Source organism: Oryzias latipes, chromosome 8 (assembly GCF_053564925.1).
Source record: "Oryzias latipes strain Hd-rR chromosome 8, Olatipes_Hd-rR_3.1".
In the NCBI taxonomy this organism is placed as follows: Eukaryota; Metazoa; Chordata; class Actinopteri; order Beloniformes; family Adrianichthyidae; genus Oryzias; species Oryzias latipes.
The window spans coordinates 28,404,630-28,424,535 of NC_136244.1; the positions used below are offsets into that span (position 1 = coordinate 28,404,630).

Consider the following 19,906-nt stretch of genomic DNA (forward strand, 5'->3'; position numbering starts at 1 on the left):
CGTGCCGTGCCCTCCTGCCCGTTGTCATTGCTATGCCGGTTTCAGGTGGGGGGAGTGACTGTCTCTGCCTCTCTGGTATTGGATGTTTTGACCTTGCTCTCCTTTTTGACCCCCGCCTCTCTCTCTAACATACCCTTTTCCTCCCATCTGCTGGTGTCTGATGGTTGGAGGGGGGGTTAACTACCCTCTATTTATTTTTTGCAGTAATGACAAGTTGATTTTTAATTCTATTGTTGGTTTTATGACTGTTACTGCTATTGACTTCTCTATTATCAAGAGTATCATGAATGTATAGTTATAGATTTCTATACCCATCCCTATCCATCTACATGAATCTCAATCAATGTTTCCCTAGATATGTATAATTGTCGACTGCATGATTGTGTGTTTGTAATAGGATGGAATTCTCTCTCTCTCTCTCGCTGTCAACCCTCCCACACTTTTTCTCTTTTCCCCCTTTTTTCTTGCATTTGTATTGTTTGTTGTCTTTGTTTGTCAGGTCTGTCTGTCCAGTGTAATTTTTTGTCTCATTGAAAAAAAAGGAAATCCTTCTCTTTCAGATGAACCCCCCAGCTGCAGCATTCTGCTGAGTCGCTGTGAGATACCGTCAGTGTTCTCATCAGCAGCTTCATAACTACAGCTCCCATGATGCTGATGTACAGCCCTGACTGAAGCCTACTCTTGGTGCTGCCCCGTGTGAGTCTGGGAGTTGCAGTCTTGGGGTATCAGCTGACAGCATAAAAAGAAGAAGACGTGCACAGAGGTGAGTCTGCTTACAGGATCTTCATCACCACTTCTTGCTCCGTTTCCACTCATGGCGGCTGTAAGTCTGCAGCTTTCTGCATGTCTGAGGGGATGTGATGAGTACACATCTCCTCCATGTTCAAGGACAGCAGCTGGACTGCCTGTGTGTGTGGTCTCTGACAGTGTTTGGTTGTGTGTGGGTGGGGCTTTGTTTGTGTAGTGTGTGTTTGTATTTAGCATATTGTGGGGACAGCAGTCTGGTTGCACAGTCATGGGTTGGGGACCTGTGTTTGTGTGTACGCGTGTTTTTGTGAATGTGTGTGTATATGTGTGTGTACAGCAGTGTGTGGGGACAGCAGTCATGAGATGGGGACCTGTGTGTGTGTGTGTGTGTGTGTGGGGGGGGGGTCTCTGTGTTTGGTTGTGTGCAGGTGGGGCTTTGTTTGTGTGTGTGTGTGTACATGGGCCTGTGGTCTGCTTTGGTTGGGATCTCCTCTTGCTCTTCTTTTGGGTTCTGAACAGGTTCTGCTGAGTCATGGCTGGGAGCTTGGACGACACGGACAGCGTGTTCGGTATGTTTCAGACACTCAGGTGTGCAGATTCCTGTTGGTTCAGATGAAAAACTGCTGTTGATGTTAGGATGCCAGAAGACGACTTTAGAAAAGATCTGAAGGATCTGAACGGCCTATATTTCTGACTGGTTTCCTTAAACACCAAAGAGTTTAACACTTTTTTGTTTCAATTGTTGCTTTTTTTCATGCAGACAATAATAAGAATTTCCTCTAATTTTATTCTTAATTTTTTCCTCCTCTGACTTATGCGGGACAGGAAGTCGTCAAACAGTGACCAGGCTAAAAACCTTGAACAGTAGCTCCTCCCACACGCCGCTGGATCGTCTAGTTTATGAAGACATTTTGGGACAGGCGTCAGGCAGCACATTTGACTTGCTTTGAAAGAGACGCGGCCGTCATGAGATGGACGCGTGAATGGTGTTGGGTGTGAACGCAGCACGATGCAGGCGTTACTGAGGACACAGTTTGTCAGTCCTTCGGGTGTAGAAGCCTCATGATGATGCAGACATCACACGCTTGTGTTTCAGACCTGGACATGGCCATCCCAGAATCGGAACTGTTGGACAACAGCATCCAGAAAGGCAAAGCCGAGCTGTCCGTCAAAACCCGTCGCAGCTGCCTCTCCAGGTCTAACTATTACGACAGCAGAGGCTCCATGGAGGGGGGTGGCTGGCAAGACAGGAAGGTACCGTACCTGGCTGTTAGGCGGGTCTTATAATGACACACATGCTTTGAACCATGATGTGTTCATCTGAACTATGATCAGGAAAGTCCACTGCAGTGTGGCCGCTCCACTCTGGACACCATGCAAGGCTCCTCCCCTTTCCCAGAGTCATCTCAAAGCCCCGCCTTCTCTTTTGAATCATCATTGGTGAGTAGAACGAGGGCAGAGAACAGTATTTCAACATAAACAAAAGATTCATGAGAACCTCCATCTGTCTCAGAGGGGTCACTCCCCTGAAAATACAGGCACACCATTGGCTGCCCCACAGAGAGGGCGGTACCAACAACTAACCAATGCTGCTTCTCAGGAGGCTCTGGTTTCCCCCAGCAGCTCCCATTCAAAGCTGGACCTCTCCTCTGACTGCTCACCTGTATACCTGAGCGGGAACAAATGGCCAGAGGCTGACGGTAATGCACCTTTACAAGGTGCGCATACACACACACACACACACACACACACACACACACACACACACACACACACACACACACACACACAAAGACAAAGACACGCAGACACCTAAAGACCAAGACATGCAAACACAAAGAGAAAGACAGATAAAGACAAAGACACACACACACCTAAAGATAAAGACACACACAGACAAAGACACGCACAGATAAAGACAAAGACATACAAAGACTTACACACAAAGACACACACAGACAAAAACACGCACACACAAAGACACACACACACAAAGACAAAGACACATACAGACAAGGACACAAAGTCATGACACGCACACAAAAAGGCGCACACACAAAGACACACACACACAAACAAAGACACGCACACACACTGACAAAGACACACACACAAAGACACGCAAACAAAAAGGCACACACACAAAGACAAGCACACACAAACAAAGAAACGCACACACACTGACAAAGACACACACACAAAGACACGCAAACAAAAAGGCACACACACAAAGACAAGCACACACAAACAAAGACACGCACAAACACACACAAAGACATGCAAAGACACAGACACGCAAAGACACAGACACGCACACACTCAATGACACACACAGACAAAGACAAAGACACACACTAGGGCGGGTGCTTGGACATCACTGCCAGCAAGCAGCAGATGTCCTCTTAGCGCCCTACCCGCCAATTTTAACTGCACCCCCTTAGTACACACACCTTTTACTTCTCAAAATATACATTCAAACATAAACACACACACATGCACACCCCCCCCCCCCACAAACACACACACATGCACACACATATTGCAAGGAAGGTGGGACCTAGGGCCATCTGTCCCCTACCCCATCCCTGATGGGGGGTACGGGGCCATTGGCAAAGGCGGCCATGTCCCCTGGGTGCCGGTTTCCTGGGCCCGGCGGTGCTCTCTCCGCGCAGGGGGGGGGGGGGGGGGGGTTCACATTACACCTGAGTGTCCGTGTCCCTGGGGGGTGGGTCCTGGTCCTTGCCCCTGGGCGCTGGGCCCCGCCCAATTTCCAACTGTGGCTGAGCCTGGTCGGGCCATGTTTACAACACCCCTCGTGGGCCCCCCTTTTCCCCGGGGTGCCCCCCTCCTGGGTGGGGACGGCTGGCCCCTGCCTTGCTCCTTCCTGGACCAACCGTGGTGGGTGGCTGCCTGGAGTGCGGAGCGGGTCTCCCTTGGGGGGTCCTGGCTCGTACCTGGGGTTGGGGCGGGGGGACGCCCGGAACTCCTGGGTGGTGATGAGGTGCTCGTCTCGGGCTGTGGGCACCCTTCTCGGGTGTGGCCCTGCGTTGGGCCCTCCCGGCGCGGCGGGGGGGCTGCTCTCCTGGTTGGGCTGGGGCGGCGCTCTCTTTCCCCCCCATGCCTCCCTGCTCTCTAGCTCTGGGGGCCTCGCGGCCTTCCTGCTGGCCCAGGCCTGGGTGGCGGATGTGATCGCCCGGGGGGCGGTTGTTCCCTGCCTGCTGCCGCTGCTGCTGCGGCGGCGGGGATCTTGGTGTGGGGGTGGCTGGTCACTCTCCCTCCTCCTTCTTTTCACATTCCATCATCCATTTTAGAAGAACATAAACACTCACCTGTGCACAGGTGTTAGCTCACCTTTGCACTAATAGTTTGCGTGACTGAATGAATGAAATATTTCACACTAGTTGGCTTGAAGGCATAGGTGTGCGTGTGTGAATACTATCTGTTTTGTGTACATGTTGACAGGTGGACATTTCTGCAGCTAGAAGGTGTGTTGATAACATTTGAGTGTGTGTGTGGACAGGCCCCGCCCTTTGAGATTTGTAGTCTATTTGAACCTTACCGTAATGATAAACACCCAGTAAACTTGTTGCTTTATGCTGCTTAATGGTCTTACCCCCCCTCTCACTATCACCCTCCTATCTCCCCCCCTCTCTAACATCCCTCCCTCTTCTTCCCTTCTTTCCTTTTTCCTATTTGAAAAGGGTCCTTTTCAAATAGGATTAAAATTAAAAAAGTTTGGCCTCAATTCCAAAAGGGGTTTATTCAGACATACCTTTGGTTTGTCTGAAGATGAATAACCCCTCTTGTTAAAATAAAATATGTCCAACACAAGAGGCCCTCAGCTCTCATCTGTCTGCCCAGCTGTTGGACAGGACAAGTTAAAAAAAAAAGAAAAAAAAAAGACAAAGACTCACACCTAAAGACAAAGACACACACACAAAGACACACATACACAAAGACACCCACACACAAAGACGCACACACAAAGACACACACACACAAAGACACACATACACAAAGACACGCACACAAAGACACACACACACACAAAGACGCACACACAAAGACACGCACACACAAAGACGCACACACAAAGAAACGCACACACAAAGACACACATACACAAAGACACGCACACAAAGACACACACACACAAAGACGCACACACACAAAGACGCACACACAAAGACACGCACACACAAAGACACACATACACAAAGACACGCACACAAAGACACACACACACAAAGACGCACACACACAAAGACACGCAAACACAAAGACACACATACACAAAGACACGCACACTCAGACACACACACACAAAGACGCACACACACAAAGACGCACACACAAAGACACGCACACACAAAGACACGCATACACACAAAGACGCACATACAAAGACACGCACACACACAAAGACACGCATACACACAAAGACGCACATACAAAGACACGCATACACACAAAGACGCACACACAAAGACACGCACACACAAATACACGCACACACAAAGACGCACACACAAAGACACGCACACACAAAGACACACATACACAAAGACACGCACACAAAGACACACACACACAAAGACGCACACACACAAAGACACGCACACACAAAGACACGCACACACAAAGACACACATACACAAAGACACGCACACAAAGACGCACACACACAAAGACGCACACACAAAGACACGCACACACAAAGACGCGTACACAAATACACGCACACACAAAAACACGCACACACAAAGACACGCATACACACAAAGACACACATACACAAAGACGCGTACACAAATACACGCACACACAAAGACACACATACACAAAGACACGCACACAAAGACACACACACAAAGACGCACACACACAAAGACGCACACACAAAGACACGCACACACAAAGACACACATACACAAAGACGCGTACACAAATACACGCACACACAAAGACACGCATACACACAAAGACGCACACACAAAGACACGCACACACAAAGACACACATACACAAAGACACGCACACAAAGACACGCACACACAAAGACGCACACACAAAGACGCACACACAAAGACACGCACACACAAAGACACACATACACAAAGACACGCACACAAAGACACACACACACAAAGACGCACACACACAAAGACGCACACACAAAGACACACATACACAAAGACACGCACACAAAGACACACACACACAAAGACGCACACACACAAAGACGCACACACAAAGACACGCACACACAAAGACACACATACACAAAGACGCGTACACAAATACACGCACACACAAAAACACGCACACACAAAGACACGCATACACACAAAGACACACACACACACACAAAGCACAAAGACATGCACACACACAGACAAAGACACCCAAACACACAGAGACACGTGTACACACACAGACAAAGACATGCACACACACAGACAAAGACACCCAAACACACAGAGACACGTGTACACACACAGACAAAGACACGCACACACACACACACACACACCAGCAAACACCTCAGGTCTAGAAGCAATTTCTTTGTTTTGTCGTTTCAGTTCTGGTGTCAGATGGGGGTTGTGACTGCAGTCCAGGGGATCCCGGCGGTTCGGCTGTTGTCTTTGACAAGAAGACGAAGCGCCGTGTTCTGGATTTGGGGTGAGATGCTGCAGGAACTGTTGGACTGATCTGCAGAGGTTCAGTCCCGGTCAGGAGGTACTGATCCTACTATCATGGATTCTTACCTGGGGAGAAATGAGAACATGAGCTGACTGTCAGAAACATTTCAGCTCTAAGCGCACATGAGAATGTTTACAAACAGTAGCGGTTTTAGGCACGGGCCATACGGGCGATCGCCCGGGGCGGAAAAATGACGGAGGGGCGGCGCCAGCGGCTCAGCTCTTGTAAAATACTTTATGCACCACTATTGGTTTACTTATATCACAGAGTTTGTAACAGCCTGAAACCTGGCGGCGCCCCCGCCCCGCAGCTGCGCTCTCTCCTGTCTTTGAGAAGTAGACGCAAATGTGTGTGAGAAGGAGAAGGGAGGGGGCGCGGGGTGAAGAAGGAGAAGGGAGGGGGCGCGGGGTGAAGGATGCAGGCTGAGAGGTGAGCACGGAGCGCAAAACGCATGCGCAAACCTGGCTGGATCTTCTTCCAGGGGGGCAACGGTCGCGGGCCGCGGCTCAGTGCTTGATGAAAAAATAAAAATAAAAATTGCGCCGCCATGTAGCGAATTGGCGCCCCTGGGTGCAGCTGCACGCGCTCCTTCTGGAAATGTATGACGAACGGGGGGGGGCTGCGGGTATAAAAAAGGTATAAAAAAATCATGCTTTTTTGGTTATTTTTGTGTGAAATGCCCAAATAAAAAATGGGAAAACAAAAAAAATTCTTCACTTAGATGACAGTTGGTTTAGTCGACAGACTTGATACCTATGTCAGGACATTTATGCTAAATGCAAAAACATCTGAAATATGGAGAAAAAAGGTCAAAGCTGGTGCCCAATTTAGAAAGAAAAGAGAAGAAGAGGAGAAAAGAGACAAAGAAAAGGTTATTATCGCATAGCTAGATGCACGTTTTCTAAATTCGAATGCTACCTGCCCTACAACAACAACAACGTTGCAGAGGAAAAATCTCTTGTTTGGTCTATCATGACCAAAACTGAAGTAGGCCCAAATATTTTAAATAACGTCATTTTTAATATATTTATTCTTAAATGTTTGCTCTGTCTTAACTTGTTACATTAGTTATGATTCGTGTGTCTGTCTGCTCTGCTGTAACACAAAGTTTTTGTTGTGTTTTATTGTTGTATATTAGTTCATAATGTTAAATAAGCTGTGATGGTAGCATGCTGCTGCTGCTGTTAGCTTTTCAAAACTCCAGTTGATCAAGTCATACCTGAGATCACCAATGTCTCAGGAGCAACTCACTAACCTGCTGTTGTTAGTATCAATCATTCAGGGTGGGAGCAGATTTCATATGATGACGTTATTGACAAGCTTGCATCAAGGAAGGCCACAAAGGTTAGGTTTTAGTTAGTGTTTTCTGTTCTTAGTGCTGCAGTCACATTTATTCTAGTGTATTATTTGTGTGATTTGTAGTTTATAATATTTATTTCAGATTATTTGTGTTTATTAAATATTTCCTAACTGTATTTTCAGTTACAATAAATGGACAAAGTGACTCTATTGGGGGGGGGGGGGGGGGGGGGGGGGGCGCCAGAGGAGGGTCTCGCCCGGGGAGTAATTCAGGGTAGAACCGCCACTGATTACAAAGACTGACAGCGAATAATGACATCACTGCCCCAATATTTTGAAGGCTCTTTATCCTGCTTTTCTTAAGCCTTTCATGGTAAACTACATCCACATTTAAGATAATACATGGTACACACAAAGAAATAGGAGTTATTTTTGCAGCTCATTGTTCTACCCAGAAGTAAGACGACTGGATCTCTGAGGCTCTTTGGGGGTCATTTATATTAATAATAATAATAATGGATTGGATTTATCTGTGCTTTTCCAGACACTCAAAGCGCTTACACTGTGTCCATTATTCATTCACTCCTCATTCATACTTGGTGATGGTAGCTACTGTTGTAGCCACAGCTGCCCTGGGGCAGACTGACAGAGGCGTGGCTGCCAGTTCGCGCCTACGGCCCCTCTGACCATCACCGGTGCATTCATGCACGTTCACACACCAGTGGAGCCACACTGGAGGCAGGGAGGGTGAAGTGTCTTGCCCAAGGACACGGCCACAGTTGGCTGGGGGGAGCGGGGATCGAACCGCCAACCATTTGATCATTGGACGACCTGCTCAACCGCCTAAGCCACTGTCGCCCCGTATTATATTAACAGTATAATACACTTAGAAGCCCAAAAAGTTGATTTTTCACAATATAGGCCCTTTAAGGAAAATGAAAGATTTGAAAGGGTCAAAGTTCAGGTGGGGTTGATGCAGAAATGACTGTTGGACTGAATTGGCCCAGCAGGGTGAGCTTCACCTTGACATTTCTAGATTCTCTAACCATTGAAAGAACAAGGCTTTGGATGTCAAAGTGAGAAATTCTGAATCAAAACAAAACATTTTTTCAAATTTCTGTTGAGTTTCAATGTGGACTTTAAGATAAAGGTTTCCAGGATTTTAGGAGGCAGCAAACCTCCAGGACCAGGAGCATCCACGCTGCTGTAGGAGCACATGGTTCACAGGTGAAGAGAGGGAAGTGAGTGCCTCAGTCACATCCACTGATGGCGTGCTGGAATGAGGCCCGCCCTCAGAGGATGCTTCTACCTGCAGCTTGTTTCTGCTGCAGAAAAGCTGCTTCCCTGGAAGAAAAGCACAAACTCCTCATGTTGTCCGGTTGAACGAACCGGATGAACGACACGAGTCCACAACGCAGAATATCCCGCAGTCTCTGGCCAGTTTCTACAGAGCGAGTCTACACGTCTTTATCGGGTCTGTGTGTGATCCAGAAACACTCTAGGCACCTCTCAGTCTGAACGTTCTGCAGACTTGAACCCAAATCTTCATGGTGGTGACCTCCTTCTTTATTTCTGCCTTAGGGTTACACTCCGCCGTTCTTATATCAGAGTGAGGAAGGACAAGTCCAACAGGCTCTCTGTGGCCAGCAGGTGAGTCCAGCCTCTTCAGAACTTTCTTCAGTTCTGCTCCCTATAAAACTAGCTGAATCTGTCTTTTTGGATGTCCTCCTATCTCAGAGAACCATCAGAAAGTCCATCTCGGTCTTCTGGATCTTCGATTTCTTTCTCATGGTTCACTGAAGAAAGGGGGTCGTTCTCGTCTTCCCGGACTCCTCCCAGCTCACCCAGAACGGCACTACTGAGCTTCCATAGGACCCAGTCCCAGGTATGAACGAGGCCAAAGGCTGGTCCTGAAAATCACTGTGCTGCTCCTCTGAAACTGTTTGATATTTTTAAATGAGCAAAGCGTTGCAGTTCCCAGTGTGCCCTGGTGAGGGCAGCGTGGTGCCACTTCAGCTTCTTTTCCAGCGGCCTTTTCCTTCCTGTCTTTTCCATCAAAGTGGAAGCAGGACTTTGACAATTTTGTTTAATTCTGACTTTGCAGAGCTGCTTTCAATTATACATTTAGATTTTAGTAGAATAATTATTTTGTATAACCTACATGTGGAAAATCCATCGGACCCATATGTCCAAGAGTTTTTAAACACTTTAGCAACAATGGATTTTACTCAGCATGTCAGTGTTCCCACCCACAACAGGGGTCACACACTGGATCTTTTAATCACTCGTGGCCTGATGGCCAATGTCACCTCTGTTGTGGACGTTGGTATTTCAGACCACTCGTGTGTGTTTTTTACTATCAATGGCTCTGTCACCCAAAGACTTCCAAAGAGAACTGTTAGAAGGCGTTGTCTACACCCTGAAGTGGCTGCAAACCTCACCTCACATCTGGAACACAACCAACCAAACACTCTAAGTTTGTCTGTTGATATATCTGTCCAAAACTTCAATAACAAGCTCATATCAATACTGGACAAAGTCGCTCCCTTAAAAATAAAAACGGTCAAAGCCAAAGCACCCCGTCCTTGGAGAACAGAGGAAACCAAGAGACTTAAGAAAAGCTGTAGGGTTGCCGAACGAAATTGGCGCAAAACAAAACTAACAATTCATTACCAAATCTTTAAGGAAAAACTAACACAATACAACAAATTTATTAAACATACAAAGCAGGAATACTATTCAAAATTAATAGCTGACAATTTTTCTAATCCAAAGATTCTTTTTTCCACCATTGACAGACTAATCAATCCGATCTCTTCCAGTCCATGTTCTATTCTTAGCAGTTTAAAGTGTGAAGAGTTTGCAGTCCACTTCACTGATAAGATAAATAACATTAGATTTATTTTCACCCAACGACCACTAACAGTTCAGTCTGATGCATTCTGTTTGCCTTTTAAGAACACATTAGAGAGTTTTGTCTTGATTGATGCTGCAAAGCTTCGTAAAATGATTTTCCAACTTAAAGTCAAACCTGTTCTGTGGATCCCATCCCCACCTCTCTTTTTAAGTCTGTGTCTTCATCCTGTGAGGAGGAACTCCTGAACATCGTCAATCGCTCTCTTCAGACTGGGATCTTTCCCACATCCTTAAAAACTGCTATAGTGAGACCCACTCTGAAGAAGAGCGGTTTAGATGCTTCAAATCTTGATAATTACTGACCAGTGTCAAACCTGCCATTTTTAAGTAAGATTTTAGAAAAGCTAGTTTTTATCCACCTAAATGATTTTATTAATAAAAATAATATTTTAGAAAAATTTCAGTCTGGTTTTAGATCACATCACTCCACAGAGACGGCGCTGGTCAAGGTTATAAATGATCTCAGGTCCAATTTTGAAGAAAAGAGAACATCTGTTTTAGTATTGCTGGACCTGAGTGCAGCCTTCCACACAGTTGACCACTCCATTCTTGTAAACATGACATGGTTGGGATCACTGGAACTGTGTACAGCTGGTTTGAATCCTACCTCACAGGAAGAGATTTTATTGTCAGTGTAAATGATGCATCATCTGGGAGGCACGGACTGACATGTGGTGTGCCACAAGGTTTGGTCCTTGGCCCCACACTTTTTAACCTCTACATGCTACCGCTAGGTGATGTCATCAGGAGACATGGCATAAACTTTCATAGTTATGCTGATGACACCCAGTTATGTGTGGCTGTGTCTCCTGATGACATGGGACCCATTGATGACCTTTTAAGTTGTGTTTTAGATATTGAAACATGGATGGGAGAGAACTTCTTAAAGCTCAATCAAGACAAAACTGACATTTTAATTGTTGGTCCTGAAGCTGAGAGAGAAAGGGTCCAATCCTATTTATCAACTTTTAATCTGAATGTGTTCAATAAAGTAAAAAACCTCGGTGTGATTTTAGATGCAGATCTTAACTTTGAAGCACACGCAAACCAAGTTACAAAGACTGCATTTTATCATCTTAGAAATATTGCCCGAGTGAGACCCTTTCTCTCACAAGCCAGTGCTGAAATATTAATCCATGCTTTTATAACTTCTAGGATAGACTATTGTAATGCTCTTCTTTCTGGTGCTAAAAGAAATACCATCAACCGGCTGCAGCTTGTTCAAAACTCAGCTGCACGCCTTTTAACCAGAACCAGAAGGAAGGAGCACATGACTCCAATTTTGAAGTCTTTGCACTGGCTCCCTGTCAGCTTTAGGATCGATTTTATGGTTCTTTTATTAGTTTATAAAAGTTTACATGGAACTGGACCCTCATTTTTATCAGCACTGTGGGCCTCGCCTGTGGAACAGCCTGAGGACGTGAGGCTTCAGCCACTGTGGAGGTTTTTAAGAAAAAACTTAAGACACATCTTTTTAGTAAAGCTTTTACATAGTTTTTACTTGTCCACGTGTTTTTATTTGATTTTATAAAATTTTAACAGGTAATTTTATTTGTTTTGATTTTAATGGAGGGATGTGTATGTGTTGGGTTTTGTGTGTTTTATTAATTCATTTATTTTTATTATTATTGTATTCTTTTTACTATGTTTATTATTTTAACTATCATATATATAATTTTTTATCTTATTTTTTTTATTCTTTCTCTGGGAAGCACTTTGAGATGCTATGTAGCATGAAAAGCGCTATATAAGTAAAGTTGAATTTGAATTTTCACAGTTCCTTTCAGAAAGGCAGATTTCTGCTCCTGCTGGAGGAGGACAGAGCAGATGCTAACATGCTGCAGGTTTGCCAGAAGGTTTGGAGGTAAAAAAATCTAACAAACGTCCTCTGTCTCCTCCTTCAGGAGTCAGCTCTTGGTGAGGAGTTCTCTGCTCCTCAAACCTCCTCCTCCTCCATCCCTTCTTCTACTGTGGACTCAAACAAGTCCTCCCATCAGTACCACACTCTGTCTCAGTCCTCTGATGAGGTAACTCATTCCAACACACCTGTAAGTGCATGAAAAAGCGTTTCCCAGAATTCCCTCCTCATCCTCTTCCTTCTCAGCCCTGGGACGAGTCCTTCTCATCTGTGTCCTCCTGGACACCCCAGCAGGTCTGTCAGTGGCTTAAAGGCCTCAATATGGAACGGTATATCCCAGAATTCATTGCCAGAGATGTTGATGGAGAGCAGTTGTTGCAAATGAATGGAAGCAGGTTGAAGGTGAGGATGAAGGTGCTCCAGGGTTTTCTCTCTGCCACAGGACACAACGTCCTTACGCCTTTCCATCCCTCTGCAGGGTCTGGGCGTGCTCTGTTCATCTGACCGCAGCGTTCTGAAACAACACATCAAAGACGTGCAGAGGGCGGCTGTGAAGGAGAGAAAAGCTCTGGACAAATGGGAGAAAAAGAAGGAGAAGCAGCGGAAGAAAGAGCAGCGCCGAAACTGAGGCTAACCAGTGGTGGCTGGGGGGGGGGTGGGTGGGTGGGATAGAGAGACAGAGTATGGGAGAGCAAATGCTAACAAGAGACAAGTGGGACTGTTTTCTTCAGAGGGAGGGTTTGGCTGAATAAAGAGCCTTCGGAGTCTGATCTCCCTTTTCAGTTTTTTCTAGTTTGTTTCGTTGAGTCTGCACTTTTTTCTGCTTCAGCAAAGAGAATGATTGTTCTGATAAATCATGCAGAAGTAGAAGAAAGTCGATCATCCATCCCTGCTTAGGGTGTCCTGCAGCCACGTGGACTGAAGGATGCCTATGATGAGCACAGCATAACACCACACCAGTCCAGATCAGGGAGGCCAGTCCTTCCAGTCATGACCCGATAGGTCCACTGTCGTTGCCCACGTGGGCGTTGAAGTCCCCCAGGACGACAATGGGGTTCCTCGTTGAGGCGCTTTCCAGTACCCCTTCAATAAACACCAAGAAGACAGGGTTCTCTGAACTGCTGTTCGGCCAAAACCACAGTCAGAGACCTGAAGGCAAATGGACAGGACCCCGTCTTCCAGCGGACTGAGCTCCAACACGTGGCATCTTAGGAAGGGCCTCACTAGTACGCCCACACCCAACAGCCAAGTTCCATGACTGGGAATTGGACACTGAGGCACACCCAAGCCACATTGTACCCTTTTGCCCTCCCATGCAGCATCAGTGAAGAGGTAAAGATCCTACCAGGTTTGAGTCTGGCGGTTCTCACATCAAGAAGCCCCTGGTTCAAATCCAGACTGAGTCTTTTGCTAAAGAATTAGCATGTTCTCCTTGTGCATGTGTAGATGTGAGTGTGTTTTTGTGTTGCCCTGTGACTGACCAGAGAACTGTCCACGGTGAACCCTACCTTCACCCTTTAGTAGCAGTGATAGATTCCAGGATCCCTGTGATCCTGAGGAGGTATGGATGGTTAATTAGCCCCCTGACTGCGAGTCCGGAGGTTTAGCCGTCAGATCAGCTCTCATTTTGTTTGGTTCCTCTTGTCTTAATTCCGATTTCAATCTTTGTTACATGTTCAGGAAAATCCATTTCAAACTTTGCTTCTGGTCTTGCTTCACCTACCAGTCTTCATTCCTTTGGTCCGTTTTTAGGAACAGACCCTTAGTTTCCTTCATGGTTGCACAAAAAAAGATACAAACACAACTCAAGGGTTTGAACGATGACATGAATGCCTGGAGCGGTGCATGAACACGGCCAGCAGAGGGCGACACAGTTCTGAAGAGCAACTTGTGTTCATCTCTGCGGATCAGGATATGAAGTCAGGAAGAGGAGGGCAGGCTGGGACTGGCAGGTCGGCAGAGGCGGAGCTACAAAAACCTGTTTGAGCCACAATCAAGACAGAAAAGAAAAAGAGGTTAGGATGGTTGGTTGCTCTCTGACTGAAGGTAAGACTGAGCCTCCTAAATGTGTGTGTGGTTTGACTGGTCTAGTAAAGTCTTCAGTCTTGTAGGTTCTAACTTTAACAGAGTAGTTTGTTCTGTCAGGGCGGCTTTGTGGTGACCTCAGGTTGTGTGTGTTTTACAGGATAAAACTATAAAACTCACCTTTGGTCGAAGCAAGGGCTGTGTGAAGGTGTGTGTGTGGGCGTGCAGGTACGTGCCTGTGAACGGGCGTAATGAGTATGTCCTGGTTTGAAACTGGGACAAACCTGAAGAACAAAACAGAAGGAAACACCAGAGAAGCTCTGTGTCGTCAGAAGTTGTTTCCTTTGCTGAGCGAAAAGCAGCCCCCATCAGCTGGAAGGAATATCTGTTAGATTTATGGAGCTAAACTTGTTTTATCGCTGAAGGATTTAGAAAAAGGCAGTAACAGTTTGGAGCAGCATCCTTCAAATAGAAGCCCAGAGATGAAGATGAGACGTTCAGGTCCATTGGACTTCACATTTCTATGCTGAGCTGCGCGGCCGAACATCTGGAAATGTGTTTGTGAACACGATAGTTTTGTGTTGATGAAACTGTGCAGATGTGTCAGCGGCGCAAAGAAGTCTGCATGTTTTGTCAAGCGCCAAAGTTGGTACGTCAACGTAGATCAGTGTCACAGTTTAAGTCCGATGTTAGAATCTGAAGAGGTCCACTTCCTGTAGAATGGGCGGAGATCTGTTTGAAATATTTGAGGAGGGGAGAACCTGTCATGAAGTTATCAGACGTTCCTCAGAACATTTGAAACGTCTCCACAGTGGATCAGCTTTTTTGGATCGTTTTCTTCATTTTTTTCTGGAGGTAAAAACGATGAAGAGAAATCTGTCTGCTGGTGAACTTACAGATGATTCCCTACGCCATGAAACTGGGGACACCGCGAGCGTCAGACAGGACAACAGCCAATCAGGGCAGCCGGACGGCTGAAGGAGTCAGAGCATGCTGTGGTCTCTAAAGCTGAACCTCCACATTCAGGTTAATGTTTGACTAGCCTTCGACCCCCCCCCCCCCCCCCCCCATTGTCAGAGATGGCTGTCCTGACCCGAGCGTGTAAATGAGTTTCCATCCTGCAGTAGGTTCTGGAGAACCCTGACGTGTCTCTGTAGAACCCTACAGAACAGTGGCAAAGACCCCCACCCCTCCACCTTCCCCAAGGAGCTACCGCAGTCATTCCTGTTGGCTGGGACCCCCCTCCCTCATCATGGCCACACCTTCGCTCAGCTACAGGGCAAATGTTGGACTTTAACTGGAGACAGGGCTCATGATGTCACATGACAACTCTGTGTAAACCCCCCCTCCAAGTTTTGCTTGGATCTGATTGGCCAGATGTGTGCGCATATGTTTCTGTGTCTGTGTGCACAATTAACTCAGTGTCCCTGTGGTAGAGTGTCTGTCCTGGAGCTGGGAACCAAGAAGCAGAGGGTCTTTCCCCAGACTACAAAAGCAACAATGGTCCCCTAAACTGGAACTGGATTGGGGGTGGGGGTTCAAACCCTTAAACTGTCCGAGTGTTTGCGTGTTTCTGTGTTACATACCAGTCCAGTAGGAGCGGCTTCGCAGACAGACAAAAACAGAGCGTGTGTGTGTGTGGGGTGGTGGGGGGCTGCATTCCAGTCAGTGTCTGATTCCTGACACACCTGAGCCAGGTGTGTGTGTCTGTGCTGCTCCACTCTGGAGCGTCTGGACTTTCCAACTGTGGGAATTTGATGTCCTGTTGTTTCGTTTTTCATTTATTACTCCCACTCCCACTTCCTGCAGGGAGCTGCCTCATTGGTTTAACCCCCATCCTCTTGTGAATCTGACAGTGAAGCAAGGAGGCGTTAGGTCTTGGTTTGAGCCAACCTGGATTTGAGCTGCAGCCTTCCAGTCTCAGGGCAAACGCTCCACCACTGTTCATGTTTGGCTTCCTGCCATGACCCACTTCCTGTGAGATCTGAAGCTGTTCATTGACGGCGTGTTCAGCGGGTCAATCTGGAGTGGCGCTGACGTCTCAACCTTCAGTCTGCCGCTTCCTGGTCATTGGTGAGAGGATTCAGGTCCTGAGCCATGGAAATAAGAGTCCAGGTTGAAGCTCTCCACAGCCCCCCACCCCTCCAGCCAATTGTTCCTCCACAAACGCAGGAAGGACCGCTGTGGCACCCTGAAGGGGCAGGGTGTGCTGCATGGGCTGGGCGAGGTGAACAGCAGACAGGAAGAGCCAGCATTTCCCTCCATAAATAGAGCCGGCCTCCTGCCATTGTTCTGCGCTTCTGTCCTCATCGCCATCGACAGTCATCAGAACGGGTCAGAACGTCCTCTGATGAGCTGCAGGTTCAAAGCTAGAATGTACCAGATCCAAATAGTATGGGCTCATAGGTAGTGCTCCCAGAACCGGGTCACCACTGTACGTCCAGCTCTGTTGGACCTGTTCCACAGTTCCAAGCTTTCTGTTACACTTTTCTGCCTTCCTTTGTTTGACTGAAGAAAGAAACCATTCACTTTTCCCTCCTGAGCCTGGGAGGCCATTTTGTGGGGGGGGGGTGCCTGGTAATGACCCGTTTGAGTTTTTCCAATGTTTGTCTTTAAAATAACATTAGAACCAGTCAAAAAAGGATTAACTCCAATCTTTATAAGGAGATGCATTCTTTTTTCTTTTTCTTTGAGGTTCTAGGTTGTAAGAGAGTACGATGACGAAAATGTTACAGAGCGCAGTAAAAAATGAAAAACGGCAAAAAGTATGCGAGAACACAGCAAAAGAAATATCAGTGTAATTAAAAAGAAGAGTGGATCCCATTCAGTGGCGGTTCTACACTAACTTACTCCCTGGGCGAGTAACCCCAACGCCCCCCCCCCCCCCCCCCCCCCCTTGCAAACATACAAAATTTGACAACATCCAGTTTGTTCCCTAACTTCTATTTAGCCATTTTACACAAAAAAATGCATGAATTTTCTAGACTCGTATTACAGGGGGGTCAAACTCAGTCACACAGGGGCCTAAGTTAAAAACACGCTTAAGGTTTTGGGCCGAAGAAGATAAATGTTTACTGAACACACTAAAGCTAAACTTTTAAACCTTTAAAACGTTTAATACTGAACTTTTTGAACATAAATATGAATAAAAACAGGAACATTAATCCAGAGTAACTCAAGTTAAACCTTAAATAACTTATAATATTTTGCTCTTCATAGAAATATATTCTACCAAAATTATACAAATATGAACATGCTGCAGAACAAAACAAAGAAAGCCTGGAAATAATAATAATAAGAAATAACAAATCAAATAATTCAGTTTTCTTGCTCTTTTATCATTTTTTAGAGCATTTTTTTTTTAGAGCCGGACTCCTGCTTCATTTTTAGCAATAATTTCTTAATGTGTGACGTCCTGTGTGTGTCTTTGTGAAACATATCAGAGGGATTAGATCTAAAAAATAAAACTTATTGTGATTAATATGTTTAGGTCTTATAAAACATTAAAGACTGAATCATAGAACTCATCAGTGGGATTACTCCAAAAATATTTGGCATTTCCCTAAATTTGTGCAACACCAACAGCAGAAATCCTCCAAAAAACCTCAATCCAAAAAAAATGGTCTGCCCCCACCACCACCCTTCCCTTTCCCTCTGACACACGCGGCTCCGTCTCTATGACGGGAGGCGCAGCCTCAGAGTTGATAGTTAGATAGAAAAAGACTCCCAATCACCAGTTAGTGGGATTCACCCAGCCACCGGTGAGTTGCGCCCCCCTCTCGAGTTTTTTGACTTGTTATGTTTCAAAGACTACCGCAAAGAGGTGTGGGCGCAAGCGTCTTGCAGCAGAAGGCGGTGGTCACGTGCGGGTCAGGTCTCCTGTGTCGGAGCAGGGAATTGTGGGAAATAATCCCCATTGCCTGCTTTGGTCGAAATTGGGTTGAGCACGGATGTTTGTTCTGCCTAATTCCTTTTCATGTGGCTGTTTTACGTTGTTTGACTCTGAGTTGTTTCATCCTTTTTTTTATTGTTTTATTTTTATTTTCTTTGCACCATAAGTGTGGAGAGGGAATAGGATGAAGACATTGTTAAGAGTCTGATGTGTCAAAATAAGAGCGTAAAGTGTCGGCAGCTGCAGGCATGTCAAAATAAAAGCTCAAAGCTGCCTCTTTGAATGAAGTGGCAACAGGCACGGAAAATGCCGCCCCCTATGAAGTGCCGCCCTGGTCCACCGCCCACTTCGCCCATATCAAAAACCGCCACTGATCCCATTCAATAAAGTTTACTTCCTTTGGAGCCGGTTCCATTTGGGGTCTCCGATCTCCGGGTGTCCCACATCTTTGGGGTTAGAGCCATGGTTTTCGTCAGGAACAGTAACGGACCCCAGGAATCAAAGATCAGAATTAGAAAGAATTCTGTTTCAAATGTTAGGATGGCGTCTGAGCTGGAGCTGAACGTCATAGCAAAGATATCAATCAGGGCATGAGGATGGCGATCGTGGCATGAGGACGGCGATCGGGAATTAGGACGGCGATCGGGACATGAGGACGGCGATCGGGAATTAGGATGGCGATCGGGCCATGATGAGGACGGCGATCGGGACATGAGGACGGCGATCGGGACATGAGGACGGCGATCGGGGCATGAAGACGGCGATCGGGGCATGAAGACGGCTATCAGGGCATGAGGACGGCGATCGGAGCATGAGGACGGCGATCGGGACATGAGGACGGCGATCGGGAATTAGGACGGCGATCGGGCATTAGGACAGCGATCGGGCCATGATGAGGACGGCGATCGGGACACGAGGACGGCGATCGGGGCATGAGGACGGCGAGGACGGCGATCGGGTCACAAGGACGGCGATCGGGAATTAGGACGGCGATCGGGCCATGATGAAGACGGCGATCCGGACATGAGGATGGCGATCGGGACATGAGGAAAGTGATCGGAAATTAGGAAGGCGATCGGGACATGAAGATGGCGATCGGGACATGAGGACGACGATCGGGACATGAAGACGGCTATCAGGGCATTAGGACGGCGATCGGGCATTAGGACGGCGATCGGGCATTAGGACAGCGACTGGGCCATGAGGATGGCGATCGGGACATGAGGACGGCGATCGGGACACGAGGACGGCGATCGGGACACGAGGACGGCGATCGGGGCACGAGGACGGCGATCGGGAATTAGGACGGCGATCGGGACATGAGGACGGCGATCGGGACATGACGACGGCGATCAGGACATGTGGACGGCGATCGGGACATGAGGACGGCGATCGGGACATGAGGACGGCGATCAGGACATGTGGACGGCGATCGGGTCATGAGGACGGCGATCGGGGCATGAAGA

General features: G+C 47.0%; 2 protein-coding genes across 29 annotated transcripts in view; both read left to right on the forward strand.

Annotated features, from left to right (window-relative positions):
- The first annotated feature begins 622 nt into the window (after positions 1-622).
- samd14 (sterile alpha motif domain containing 14) lies at positions 623-13,181 on the forward strand. 7 transcript variants are annotated; one of them, XM_078952051.1, is made up of 11 exons: positions 662-763; positions 1,267-1,316; positions 1,844-2,001; positions 2,083-2,187; positions 2,261-2,465; positions 6,330-6,429; positions 9,331-9,399; positions 9,487-9,634; positions 12,570-12,692; positions 12,770-12,925; positions 13,002-13,181. In XM_078952051.1, the coding sequence occupies exons 2-11, from the start codon at positions 1,280-1,282 to the stop codon at positions 13,149-13,151; spliced, it is 1,251 nt and encodes a 416-aa protein (XP_078808177.1). In that variant the 5' UTR covers positions 662-763; positions 1,267-1,279; the 3' UTR covers positions 13,152-13,181. The 7 variants fall into 7 exon arrangements, with proteins under 7 accessions (XP_078808180.1, XP_078808177.1, XP_078808176.1 ...); XM_078952050.1 differs by having other exon boundaries at positions 745-823; XM_078952053.1 differs by having other exon boundaries at positions 745-823; positions 2,261-2,447.
- Positions 13,182-14,442: 1,261 nt separating this feature from the next.
- The window catches only part of arhgap27l (Rho GTPase activating protein 27, like), a 45,568-nt gene continuing 40,104 nt past the window's right edge, over positions 14,443-19,906 (forward strand). For 15 of the 22 annotated variants that reach the window (XM_078952019.1, XM_078952025.1, XM_078952027.1 and 12 more), the window contains exon 1: positions 14,443-14,569. The gene's annotated coding sequence lies outside the window, so the exon portion shown is untranslated. Of the gene's footprint in view, positions 14,570-14,708; positions 14,777-15,451; positions 15,575-19,906 lie in introns of those variants that run through there. The other 7 variants (XM_078952029.1, XM_078952035.1, XM_078952020.1 and 4 more) reach the window with 6 other exon arrangements.

Bases quoted from the DNA above. Each gene is read 5' to 3' on its own strand.
- samd14 (XM_078952051.1), top strand. From the start codon at position 1,280: ATGGCTGGGAGCTTGGACGACACGGACAGCGTGTTCG. The intron at 2,466-6,329 runs GTGCGCATACAC...TTGTCGTTTCAG, and splicing joins CGGTAATGCACCTTTACAAG to TTCTGGTGTCAGATGGGGGT. The intron at 6,430-9,330 runs GTGAGATGCTGC...TTTCTGCCTTAG, and splicing joins CGCCGTGTTCTGGATTTGGG to GGTTACACTCCGCCGTTCTT.